The sequence below is a fragment of the Rhipicephalus microplus genome, chromosome 8 (genome assembly GCF_043290135.1).
Source record: "Rhipicephalus microplus isolate Deutch F79 chromosome 8, USDA_Rmic, whole genome shotgun sequence".
In the NCBI taxonomy this organism is placed as follows: domain Eukaryota; kingdom Metazoa; phylum Arthropoda; class Arachnida; order Ixodida; family Ixodidae; genus Rhipicephalus; species Rhipicephalus microplus.
The window spans coordinates 34,201,085-34,213,865 of record NC_134707.1 but is presented as its reverse complement, the minus strand read 5'-3'; the positions used below and the strand labels follow the sequence as shown (position 1 = coordinate 34,213,865).

Genomic DNA, 12,781 nt, shown 5'->3' with positions numbered 1-12,781 from the left:
TCCTCGCCTCAAACAGTAGAGAAATACCCCGAGGTCGATAGATCTCTAGTGCGGACTTCTTAACCATGCCGATTCTCCACATATCAGTCTCCGCTTCCTTCACCTTCTTCTTAACCGATAATTCTTTTTGGTTTGGCCACCTGCTGTTTTCTAACTATTTACCGATCAATTTCCTGGTTTGCTTCTTCCATTTTGTATCGACATTCTCCATGTACAAGTAGCTGAAAACCTTCCTAACCCAACGCTCCTCCCCCATTTCTCTCAATCACTTCTCAAATTTTATCTTGCTGCTAGCTTCCCTGCCCTCAAATGATGTCCATCCCATATCACCTTGTACTCCCTGATTTGGTGTATTCCCATGAGCTCCTAAAGCAAGCCTACCTATTCCACGTTGCTTAATCTCTAATTTTGCTTGAACTTCTGATCTCATGTACAAGACCGCATTGCCAAACGTCAGCCCAGGAACCATGACCCCTTTCCATATTCCTCTCACAACATCATACCTATTGTAATTCCACAGTGCCCTTCTTTCTTCATCACCGCTGCATTCCAGTTACCTTTAGTCGTCACGTATATTTCGTGTTCCCTTGGGTACTCGGTCGCATTGCTTATCCATATGCCCAGATATTTGTATTTATCTGTTATCTCTAGCATGACCTCCTGTATTCTAAGCTCACTACCTTCATTATCATTTAAAATCATGACTGCTGATTTTTCCTTACTGAATCTGAAATCTAACCTACCTCAGTCATTACCGCAGATGTCCATCAATCTCTGCAAATCTTCCTTGTCGGCCATTAGCACTATATCATCTGTGTACATCAATGCTGGTGGTGCCTGTTCAATGAGTTTTTTTTTGTTTGACGAAAGAAAGGTTCAAGCCAAGTCCACTTCCCTATAATTTGGCTTCTAATCCTTGTAGGTACATCATGAATAACAAGGGTGACAGAGGACACCCATGCCTAAGCCCTCATTTTACCTCTGTGGGCTCGAATACCTGTTTTTCCCACTTTATAATAATATCCTTTAAAAGATTAGTGACTATCTTCCACCCCTAGTGTGTCCAGTATGCCCCACAAGTCCTCTTGAACCACGCTATCGTATGCTCCCTTGATATCCAAAATTGCTCCTTTTCTGCTATTTCGATGCACTGCGTCAGTGAGAACAGATTATCTTCCAACCTTCTGTTTTCGAAACCAATTCTGCAGTTCACCCACCACCCCCTTATCCTCTATCCATGCCTGCAGTCTTTCTTTTATAATCTGCATCGCCAGCCTGTAGACCCCTGATGTCACTGTTATAGGACGGTAGTTGATTATGTAGGCTTTGTCCCCCTTTCCTTTAAAAATCATGCTCATCCTGCTAAGTTTCCATCTATCGGGGACTTCACCATCGATTATTATTTTGCTCACTGCCTCTCTCAAAGCCTGCTTAGACTTTGGACCTAATGTCTTTATCAGCATGATTGGAATGCCATCTGGGCCTGTTAATGTACTACTAGGAACCCTTTTCTCAGCCCTCTCCCACTCTTGTTGTGAAAATGGAGCCATTGCACCACTTGATTCGTCTTTGTCTATTGTGGTGCATAAAGTACTTCTTAGTTGAAATTTTTCTGTCACCCTTGTTCTTATATATTCAATAGCTTCGTCCCCTTCTAGCCTAGCACCTTGGGCTGTAGTTATAAAGTTCTGCTCTAGGCTCGTCTCATTTCTTAGGGAGTTTAGATGGTTCCAAAATTTCGCAGCTGCCTTTCTATCCTTTTTATGTACTTCTGCCAGCCACTGAGCCCCCTTTCTTCTAATCTTTTCATTGATCGGAAGGGATGGTTCCCGTCTACAGCTTAGAAAGATTTTTCATTTTCTTCCAACATCATCTGTCGGTTCACCCCGCTGCTTAGCATGTCTGTGTTCCCTAGAAGCTTCCTGACGTTTTGCTATGGCTCTCTTAACTTCCTCATCACACCAACTCTTGGGTTTGTGTCTTTTTTTCCGGGGTGACTTGTTACGTGCCTTAGCAAGTTCTAGCTCAAACAGTCTAATTTGATTCGTGTATGTCTACACTGTTTTTTATCCTCAGTGATTACTTTCTCAATTTCTTTAGTAGCTATTTCTATTTGCCTTTCTGAATAAAAGTTCTCCTGTAGGTGCTCATCTTGTCTCCTTTTCACTTTCACTGCTCTTCCGAAACTTAGCTTGATACGTACGTTTGTGATCACTACCCAGACTTCTGGATCTACATTCATCTATGTGCATTTCCCTGAGCCTATCATACATCCTATGTGACATCAGTGCATAATCTATTGTCGACTGCAGCCTTCCTACTTCCTATGTTATTTGCCCTTCACACTTCTCAGTACAGTTGCAGATGATCAAATCATGCCTTTCAAACATATCTATGATCATTTTGCCTGTTAAGTCAGTATACCCATCTATATCTTCTATGCGCACATTCATATCTCCTAGTATAATTATCTCACACTCTCCTCCTAATTCTTCAATGTTTTTTGATATACACTCCACCATTGCCAGGTTTTCCTCTCTGGCCTTTGCTCCCATCCACAAGTACACCAAACCAAGGAGTGTCATTTGCCCTGCCACTTTCCCTTTTAGCCATAAATGTTCCTTGCACTCCTGCTTGACCCTTTGCCAGTCTGTACTTTTATGAATGAATGCCCCAATACCAGCCCCCTTTTTGCTGCCTTCTGTTCTATTACAATATTCCCACGCATAGTCCGGATTGTTAGGAGGTTGTTCCATGTCCTTAAGATGTGTTTCTACAAAACCGTATACCATCGGCCTCTTTTCCCTTAGCTGTTCTTCTATCTCTTCCCACTTCAGCCTCTTCTTGCCACCCTGCCTGTCAATATACCATACCTCTGAATTTTCTCGGCCCTCATGGCTACGTCTATTTCTGCCCCGGGCTCAACCTGTCTTAGATATTGCTGCCACTTTGGAATCATATCTGTTCATACTGCCTGTGAAAGAGTGTCCCTGGTTTGCCCGTTACTAGCTATCCTGCACCCCGAAGGGCCCGCGTTCCCCCCCAAAAAACTACTGCCCATCCTGCAAGTTGCCAACCCACCTCATGACTCAGGCCGCCCATTGGAGTGAATTCTGTCTCGTTGAAAACCACCCCACTTATGCACCTCTTTGTTTATTTCCACCACCTCAAAGCCTTTCTCTCGACTCATTCTCCATATCTCTTCGTTTGCGTTGACAACCGCTCTTTGCAGGTTACCGTCACGCACCAGTACCTCCAGCATTCTGAATATCACTACCTGTACCTGAGGAGAAGTGGTGCGCATGTCATGGACACCTTTCGCCAGTGTGGTCGCTAGTCCTGCTGTATCTTCATTTAAGACATCGTTGAAACCGCCTGAAATTATCACGAGGTTTCGTCCATCAGCTGTAGTTTTGAGTTTTGCGCTCGCTTGCCTCATCACTGCTTTCAGCCTGCGTCCTGGGAAAGTCCCTACTGCAACCCTCTTGTCACCTCTTACGCTCTCTTTAATTGCTTCTGTGTATCGTTTCAAATTCGAGTCGCTGGCGATTATCACATGCTGTGACTTTTCAGCTGGAGCGTCCTGCACCTGGGGGTTACTTGCGCCTGTGATGCAGGCTGCTTTATCCCCTCCCTGCCTCACCACTACTTTGCTGAAGCTGGGCCTTGCGACAATTGAACTGGCTGAACCTGTTATTTCAAAACTTTTCAAACCCACCCCGCATCTTGAACACTTTACAGCCATTTTAACCATGTCTCTCTGACACCATTTGTCCTTATAAATTGTCTCACTTGATAATTACAAAACATGAACCTTGACCTACAAAAAAGAGAAAGTCTAAGCTCTACTACAAAAATTAGCATGTTCAATGTACGCGTAACTCCCCCACGGGGTGGCAAGAAAAAAAACCGCAAAGAAACAAACACACACACAAACTAGTAAAGACCTGGTGACTGACCTTCAATAAAGCCGCACAATGTAATAAGTGGTACAAAGGTTTGAACTGCTGCCTTATTAATTATAAAGGCAAGCTCAAAACATCAAACCACTTATCTGCGCAGTCGATTGCGAGCGCTCAAAAAACACGTCCATCCACCTTGCCAGTCTGAACTGAACTTCGCAGCAGAGGACGTACAGAGCGCCCTCTAGCGGTGGCCGCCAGCAACCTCCATAGCCCTACCCTGTTTCTCGGCAATTGACCCACCCCTGCTTCTCTCTTCCATTCACAATTAACCATTCCTATCCGGTATCCCCTAAACATACTTCAAGTAGACATTTCACTACTGACTAGAATGCTGGAGCTAATAGATTTACTCGGGCTTAAGCTCACTTTTATTAACACCATACCCATTTACTCCTTGCTATCTTTCTTTATACATCACGTTTACCCGGAGTCGCTTTCTTTGAATCATGCACATAAATGTTTTTTTTTCTTTTTGACCAGCATATAATGCGCCTTCATTAAATGTATTAGGGAGACTGATATTAAACGAAGACAAGGTTACTTCTATAAAAGGGCATGGCTAGCACTACTAATGCACTAGTTAATGCATTTACTCAGGCTAGAGCTCACTTTTATTACAACAATTCCCCTTTTTCTATAAAAGGGGATGGCTAGCACTAGTAATGTACTAGTTAATGCATTTACTCAGGCTTGAGCTCACTTTTATTACAACAATTCCCATTTACTCCATGCTATCTTTTTTATACATCACGTTTACCTTGGAGTTGCTTGCTCTGGATATAATGCACATAAATGTTTTTTTTTTTCTTTTTGACCCGCTTATAATGCAACTGCATTAAATTTAGTGGGCAACCCAGTCAGACTGATGTTAAATGAAGAATGGGTTACCTTTATAAGAGGGGATAGCTAGCACTAGTAAACCGTAACGTTATTGATCGAGACATTCTACTAGGTAGGCTGTAGGAGTGAACAGCCATGGTTTAGGCAATACTTGTCACAGCCAAAGTTGCAAGTAACAGAACCACAATTGGCAAACATTACGCATTATCAAGTCACACAGTCCAGATCAGGAATCGTTTGATACGCGAAAGCAGTGTCAGGTGTTTTTAAGCCAGTAGCAGTCAGAATTAGCCGTCTGTTATCCAACAGTAGCAAATATTATCTATTACTCACACAACACTTATCGAATTCAGTTCGTATCATACGAGTAGGCACAGTAGGGAGCTGCGGTAAACTGTGCGAGCAAACATAGTATTTTAGGAGTGCTATTCTGGACTCTGTGGAGTCAGCCATATTGTCAATTTTCGCAATGGCGGCGTTTTAGGCCAATCACAGAGGTTGTAGCTGCTTTCTGCCACAGCAGACAAGATGGCGGAATTAGATAAAGTCTATCGAGGGGCACCATTTAATAATTGTGCTATGTGGAGGAGAGGTTGGCGCATAGGGCGGCAAAGTCACTTACGGAGTTACTAGTCAACTCACTTGGACTCAATCAGATTTAGGCTCAATATGAGTGTCAGTAAGCACGATTGAAATAAATATCCACGAGTCTTAGCGCAACTGAATCCGGTACAGGAAAATTTTGGTCAAGTTTAAGTCAGAGCCAGTTTGGTTGGGAAATGTTTCACCAGTCTGAGTCCAACCGAATCTGCTTCAGCGAGGCTTTGCCGTGTGTGAGTCCGAGTGAGTCATAGCATAAAAAAATATTTCTAGAGGGCGTCTAAGCGAGCTCTATTTATTCTGCCAACTTATGGGCAGAAGTGAGGTGTACGTTAAGGCATCTTTTCCGCATTACAAGTAAACTAGCTTGCTGCAGGAGATCAGATGCGTTATTCTAAGGTCGCCAACTGGGTTCCTGCCATCAGCAAGTAATCTTAACTCACTAATGGCACTTTACTTCACTTTACTTTCTTTTCATTTACACCATCACTACTACAAACATCTTGCATACTTTCTTTGGTTGTCTCGTCTGCTAGTTCAAATTAAAAAAACTCACTTGTATTTCTTGGACCGTGACCGAGTTGTCGGTGAGGTAGGCTAGCAGGTCTATCCGCAGGGCGTGGGTCTGTCGTAGCTTGGTGGCTAAAAGCAGGCACGCACAGGCCAGCAGTTGGAGCTGGGACTTTCGTGCCTGGGCCACGGACAGGTAACGGTCGAACAGGTTCATGGTCGTCGGGAACACGGAGTCGTCGCATTCCTGGTCTTCGCAAACCTGCGCAGTAGTTGGAACGGAGAGCATCGGCTTGAGGCCCGTATATACTGCGCAATGTCAGTGCACGTAGGAGACCAGATGGTCAAAAGCTCTGGAGCCGCCCCCTACAAAATCCCTCATATTCCCCACATATTATTATTAGCTGGAACCATGAATGACCCTTATGAGCCCCACACGATTGTTCATCGGTTTCATCTCGATGACACCCTTCCTCGAGCTGTGATTCAGCACAAAGATATCAGCAATGTATAGATGCGCAACGTGTTGCCCCGCCGCGGTGGTCTAGTGGCTAAAGTACTCAGCTGCTGACCCATTTGTGGCGGGATTGAATCCCGGCTGAAGTGGCTGCATTTCCAATGAAGGCGGAAATGCTGTAGGCTCGCGTGATCAGATTTGGGTGCACGATAAATAACCCCAGGTAGTCGAAATTTCGCGAGCCCTCTACTCGGCGGCTCTCTTATTCATATGGTGATTTTGTAACGTTAAACCTCACATATCAATCAATCAATCATTCGACCATGTGTTTCGGGCTGCTGATACGAAGGTCACCGGTTCAATCCAGGCCGCGGCAGTCACATTTCGATGGCAGCGAAATGGAAGAAGCCGGTGTCCTGCGTGATGTCCGTGCACATTAGAGAACACCAGATGGTGAGAATTTCCGGTGCATTCCACTAAGGCGTCTCTCATAACCAGATGGTGGCTTTGGTACATAAAACCCCAAATGATATGATTGCATGCGATCCGGGTCAGTTGAAAATGAGACTGAAAAAAGGAAATCAAAAAGCGATGAAAACCCTTATTGCACGAAGGGAATTAGTATACAAGTGCCCAGACTTGGTTCGGTGTCCGGCAGTGTTGAGTTTTCGTTTAGTAACTCTGCAACAACTATAAATGACACGAATTACGGTTCCTTTGGCTTCATCGTCTTTAGCCTTTATGTGCTAACGTCGGTGCCTTTAGATGACGAGGTCATTTAACTGTCAGGTACGTCAGAGCATTGCTGCACGGCTTTTGTTATAGTGAGAGGTGAACATGTTAACGATCGTTAGAAATCCGATACGTACGTTCTTCAATAAAAAGAAGACGTAATGGAAAATAAAATGCAGAATAACCCGAATGCGAAATTATATATAGGAAGTATTAGGAAAACGATAAAAAAGTGTCTGTTACATCAATACACTTTCATTCTTTAGATGAATAAGGAAATCATGATAAGAGCAGTGTAAAAGTCCGAATGTAGCAAGTGAGTTTAATATCAGCACACCGACCACGTATGAAAGCACCTAATCTCCTACGCCTTCCACCATGTTTCAGTTTGTGTGACACTGCGCGCGCATTGCGTAGTCAGAATGAAGCTTTGGAATGCCGGATCCCCATGTGGACAAAACCGTAGCCGGCGTCTCTCATAATCATATGGTGGTTTTGGGAGGTTAAACCCCCATATCAATCAACCACAAGAGATGCCGAAGTGGAGGGCTCCGGAAATTTCGTCCACCTAGGGTTCTTTAACGTGCGCCCAAATCTGAGCACACGAGCCTACCGCATTTTCGCCTCTATCGGAAATGCAGCCGTTGCAGCCGGGTCAGCAGCCGAGTACCTTAGCCACTAGACCACCGTGATGGGGCAACCGAATTAGCAAGGGTAGAGTAATTGAGCAATTAGTGCATATATATATATGTATATATATATTGAAGAACTACGACCACCTGCATAGGCTCTACACAAGTCCTATATTATGAATGCAAAAAAAAAAAGAACTTGATTATCATAAAACCATATGTTGAATCTCTGCCTAAGAAATGTCGACATGACATTATCGTTTGAAGAGAATGCATTTAGCTAAAAATGCGCACCGAAATGACGACACGTTGGCTGGCTCAATGTGCGAACAAAATGAAATGCTGGCGATTGTTAATAAACAAACACACAAAAACAAAAAGGCACTGGCATCTGGAATAAATATGAGGAAATAGACAGATTTAGAAATCTCACGAGATTACTGTGCCCTTTTCGATACGTCATCACATTTAGGACTACGTTCATTTTTCTTTGTTACATTGCTTGCCGCGCTTCTCGTCTTGCCGAAACCCCACGCACGACACCAAAGTGATGGATCATTTCGATCCTTCTAGGAAACAAACATGATCGAGATCCGTCACTTATGAAATACTCGGCCTGAATATGACGTCAGAAGGATGCATATAAGGGACGCCCGCCGAAGCAACTCTGTTGGTCCAACTTTTTCCTTTCCGCTTTTGTGCATTCGCGATCTCCTCCTTTGAAGGGACACTAAAGGGCAAAACGATTTTTTTTTTCGTATTAGCAAAGTACAATTTCAAAATGGCGAAAACACCACTCTTACCACAACATGACGCCTGGTAAGCACGAAAATGCGCGAGAAGAAAATGCAGGTGAAGACACCGCCTTGAGATTCCCCGCACCGAACAGCGTAACGACATAAAATTTTAAGGGGTCTTGTGGGTCCTACGTAGTCTAATCAATACAGATGAAGTACAATGTCACCTGCGGCTGCCCTAAACCTCCCATGCCAAGTTTTGGATAATTCCATCGAGCCAATATTGTGAAAATACAAAAAAGTACATTTAGAAAATGTTCACGTGCACACGGGCTTTTTGCCCGAAACTTAAAAAAAAACCTCTAATCTTGACTTCCTCTGCTAACAATGAACTTATGGTAGTGAAACATATGACATTATATAGAGCTCTCACAGTGCCGTTTGTCAGTCTAAACGAAGTCACTGTTCACCTTTAGCGTTCCTTTAACAACGAACCTATCTTCAAGTCAAGCCAGCGCGGAGTGCATACTTGTGCAGAGTGACACAGCAGGTGATGTATCGGGGGAGAGCGAGATAAACAACGAATTGAGCCAGTCTCACAACATGAAAACAATCGAATGGGCATCAAAACTGTAATGATGATGATGAACCTTTGTGCAAGGAAAGCTCTATCAGCATCGTTTCCTATTGTTTATTTAAATAAAGTTAGCACCCTATCATTTCGGGCATTGTCATCATCAATACGTTTTGTTTCCTTTATTCGCTCCCCCCTTTTGTTGAGGTGACTAGCGTAACTACTACTACTAGTTGAGGTGACTACTATACTACTACTACTACTACTCCTACTGATACTACTACTATGGTTACTACTACTGATACTGCCAGTCTGCAAATAGGGAGTACCAGTACTCCCTATTTACAATACTCTTACGAATCTACCAGTACTCCCTACTCTCAGTACTACTAGGAATACTACCAGTACTGTGACGATTACAGCTACAATTACTACCACTGCTACTATTACTATTCCTACTACTGCTCCTCCTCCTACTACTACCACTACTAGTACTACTACTAGAACTACTGATACTAATACTACTACCAGAACTGTCACTACCACGACTACTGATACCACTACAACTAGTACTGCTATTACTACTGCCACTACTATTAATACTACTGCTACAGCTACTACAACTACTATCAGTACTGTGACTAGTACTACTATCAGTACTGTGACTAGTACTACTATTGCTGCTGCGACTACTACCAGTACTGCAACTACTACTACTACTACTACTACAGCTACTACCACTCCTACTACAGCAGCTGCTACTACTACTACCAGTACTGTGACTACTACCACTAGTAGTGCTACTACTACTACTACCAGTACTGCGACTGCTAGTAGTAGTACTACTACTACTGCTAGTATTACCAGTACTGCGACTAGTACTGCGACTACTACTGCTACTACTACGATTACTACCAGTACTTTGACAACTAGACTACTACTACTACTACTGCTGCTGTTACTACTACTATTAGTACTGCAACTACTACTACTGCTACTACTACTATTAGTACTGCAACTACTACTACTACTACTGCTGCTACTACGAATACTAACAGTACTGCGACTACTACTACTGCGACTACTACTATTACTACTAATACTAATACTGATACGACTACTACCAGTACTGCGACAACTCGCTGGCCACCCCCTGGCTACGCCACTGCGCAGTAGTCACGCTGCTAAGCATGCCAATAAATCGCGTTTATAATACAAAGCGCGGGGCAAAGTCATCGATTTCAACATTATCGGGACATCACGGCGATGGTGAAAACTTGCCTAGAATGTCCATGTGATTCGAATCGCAGTAATAACAAACCACGAAACGGAAGATGAAACGAGACACTAATTGTAGAGCGCCAGCAAGTGACGTGCGGACTAACGGCATCTCATGCATTACGTTGTAATATACTGAAAAACAACGCGATCAAAACCACCGTCGACGCTTAACATACCTCAGCACCTACGCGTCAACGTATCGGGAAAACAACACCGATTTCCATCGAACAGAGCTGCCCTGCACAGCACTTTAACGGTTAAACCACCCAAGATACTGCGTTTCAACTTTTGAACTTTGTAACGAAGCGTCACGACTCGGAACGCTAATTATCGATCAAAAGACGAGTCAATACAACCACAATAGTTACGACGATGATTCAATTGGGAGTTTCCATATAGGTGCCCCGAAGAATCGTGTGCAGGCCACTGCGCATGCCCGGGACCCTGATAGGGTTTGGGCTTTCATTAGGGGCGCTATTTCTCGAATTTAACGGGAACCGAAAAGCTTACCACGAAAGCTCTGCGTCAAAAAAAAAAAAAAAACATCACTGCACCTACTGAAGCAACGCCTCTCACGTGAAGACTAGTGTGACCTAAGAATAGCGGCAGCATTCAAAGCGCCGCAAACCCTATGCGAGAACTTCTAGCTCCTGCTTGGTTAGAAAACTCTATATTAGAAAACTCCCTATTCTGTTCTACCAATAACAGTCAAGTTTACGTAAAACCTTATGACGACTGTGAAAAACAACTTCGGGGGCACTTTCGCAAAAGTAATGTCGTTTCGCAATGTCGTTTACGTCCATCCGTCCCGACGGACAGAGGCACGGACGGACGGGCGGAAGCACTGACGGACAGACGGATGGCAGCACGGACGGACTCACGGACGGGAGCTCCGACGTACGGACGAACAGAAGCACGGAAACACGGACGGATGGACACACGGCCGAACGGACGGACGCATGGACGGACGGACGCTTCGCCCCGCTCACCATCAGTCACTCCGTGGATATGCTGTGAAAACCCCTAACATCATCTAGTTGTATTATTCCCAAGGACATATGCACACAACGCCATCTACTGAGCAACTCACAAACTAGAAATAGCTAAATGCTACTACTACTACTACTTTTACTACTACAACGCAGGAGGAAACGACCCACGACCTAAAGAGCTTCACTCCTAAAATTAACCGATCCCCAGACTATGCGCGACTGTGTACTCTTACACTCCAAGGAGCGCCGAACTAACTAGCGATGGCTATAAGGACCAGCGCACCTACAAAAAAATCACACCACTAACCCCCCTCTCCCCCTCCCAGAATGCTCTCGGTAAGGCTTCCCCAATGATCGTGAAGCATCTTAGCCTAGGTGAAAGATTCGTCACGAAACGAACGAACAGCGTAGTCAAACTCGCACTTGAGCAATTTTAAAAGCGAACAACCAACTCAAAGCCGTTGCGAATTTCAATATTTGCAAAGCCCCGTACCACACAAAAAAATCTTCAAATGAGGCCACTGCCGGGTCCGGCATAGCTTTGTAGTCCATATTAATTAGGCGCCGATGTTACGTCTGATGCAGAAATTGTGTACGAAGCGGTATCGAGCACGTGGAAGCAAGCGTCAAATATCAAGAAGTTCTATAACAATATAAAGTTGCAACCAGTAGCCGTTCGCTTCTAATAATGGGACTTTTAACTTGGTTCGACACGCTTATTTAGAGTCCCATTGTCCCGCCCAAAAAGCGATTACGGTTACACACATGACAAACTATCTAAATGAGTTCAAATTTCCCTACCTCAGACAGCCACAGGGCCACCGTTTTCCTCATGAACATTTGAACTTCAGTCTGAAAGTGGCCGCAGTAGTCGCCGGTGACCGTGTATCGCTTCTGCAGTGCGATTAATTTCTCCATCACACCGCAATCGCCGACAATGGCGGAATCGTGGGAAGCCCGCGCTATCCGTCCGTAACCGGGCGCCTCCAAGCACATCAGAGCTAGGCAGTCGGAATCCGACGTAGTCGCTGGCGACTCACTCGCTTGCACCACGTTAATTGTAGTAAGCGCCAGCTTGACAGTTGGGGCTGCTAATCCGATTACGGCTTGCATATAGGAGACGGGATGAACCGAAGGCGCCGCCGCCGATCAAGCCGCGATGGAGATGCACGTTGAAATGCCGCCGAGAGACAGCTGAGGTTTTCGAATCCCAAGTAGCGCTTGACGACAACGGTTCGCGGAGTTTGTGAGGGAGAGTGTGGAGAGAAGTGAGTCGCGACGACCGCTGCTTTCGCTGTTTATTATTTTTTTTCTCGAGCGAGAACATGGGGAAAGGCGGTGTGGTGGCGCTGCCGATGTATGCACCTCCTTTTCTGTCAGTGTTTTAGAAGAGAAGCGCTCCGGTAGTACGTGTGCTGGCTGCGCTCTAAAAAAGAGAGGCGATTGGAGTAGCGGAGGGTT

The 12,781-nt window shown here is 44.6% G+C and overlaps 1 protein-coding gene across 1 annotated transcript in view; it reads right to left on the bottom strand.

Moving 5' to 3' along the window:
- Window positions 1–12,524, bottom strand: part of LOC119165135 (G1/S-specific cyclin-D3) — a 57,290-nt gene extending 44,766 nt beyond the window's left edge. The window contains exons 1-2 of the mRNA XM_037417319.2: window positions 12,122–12,524; window positions 5,962–6,177 (exon numbers count right to left, since the gene is read on the bottom strand). Coding sequence (XP_037273216.2) covers window positions 5,962–6,177; window positions 12,122–12,433 — 528 coding nt within the window. The 5' untranslated portion in view covers window positions 12,434–12,524. The remainder of the gene's footprint in view (window positions 1–5,961; window positions 6,178–12,121) is intronic.
- Between the last annotated feature and the right edge of the window lie 257 nt (window positions 12,525–12,781).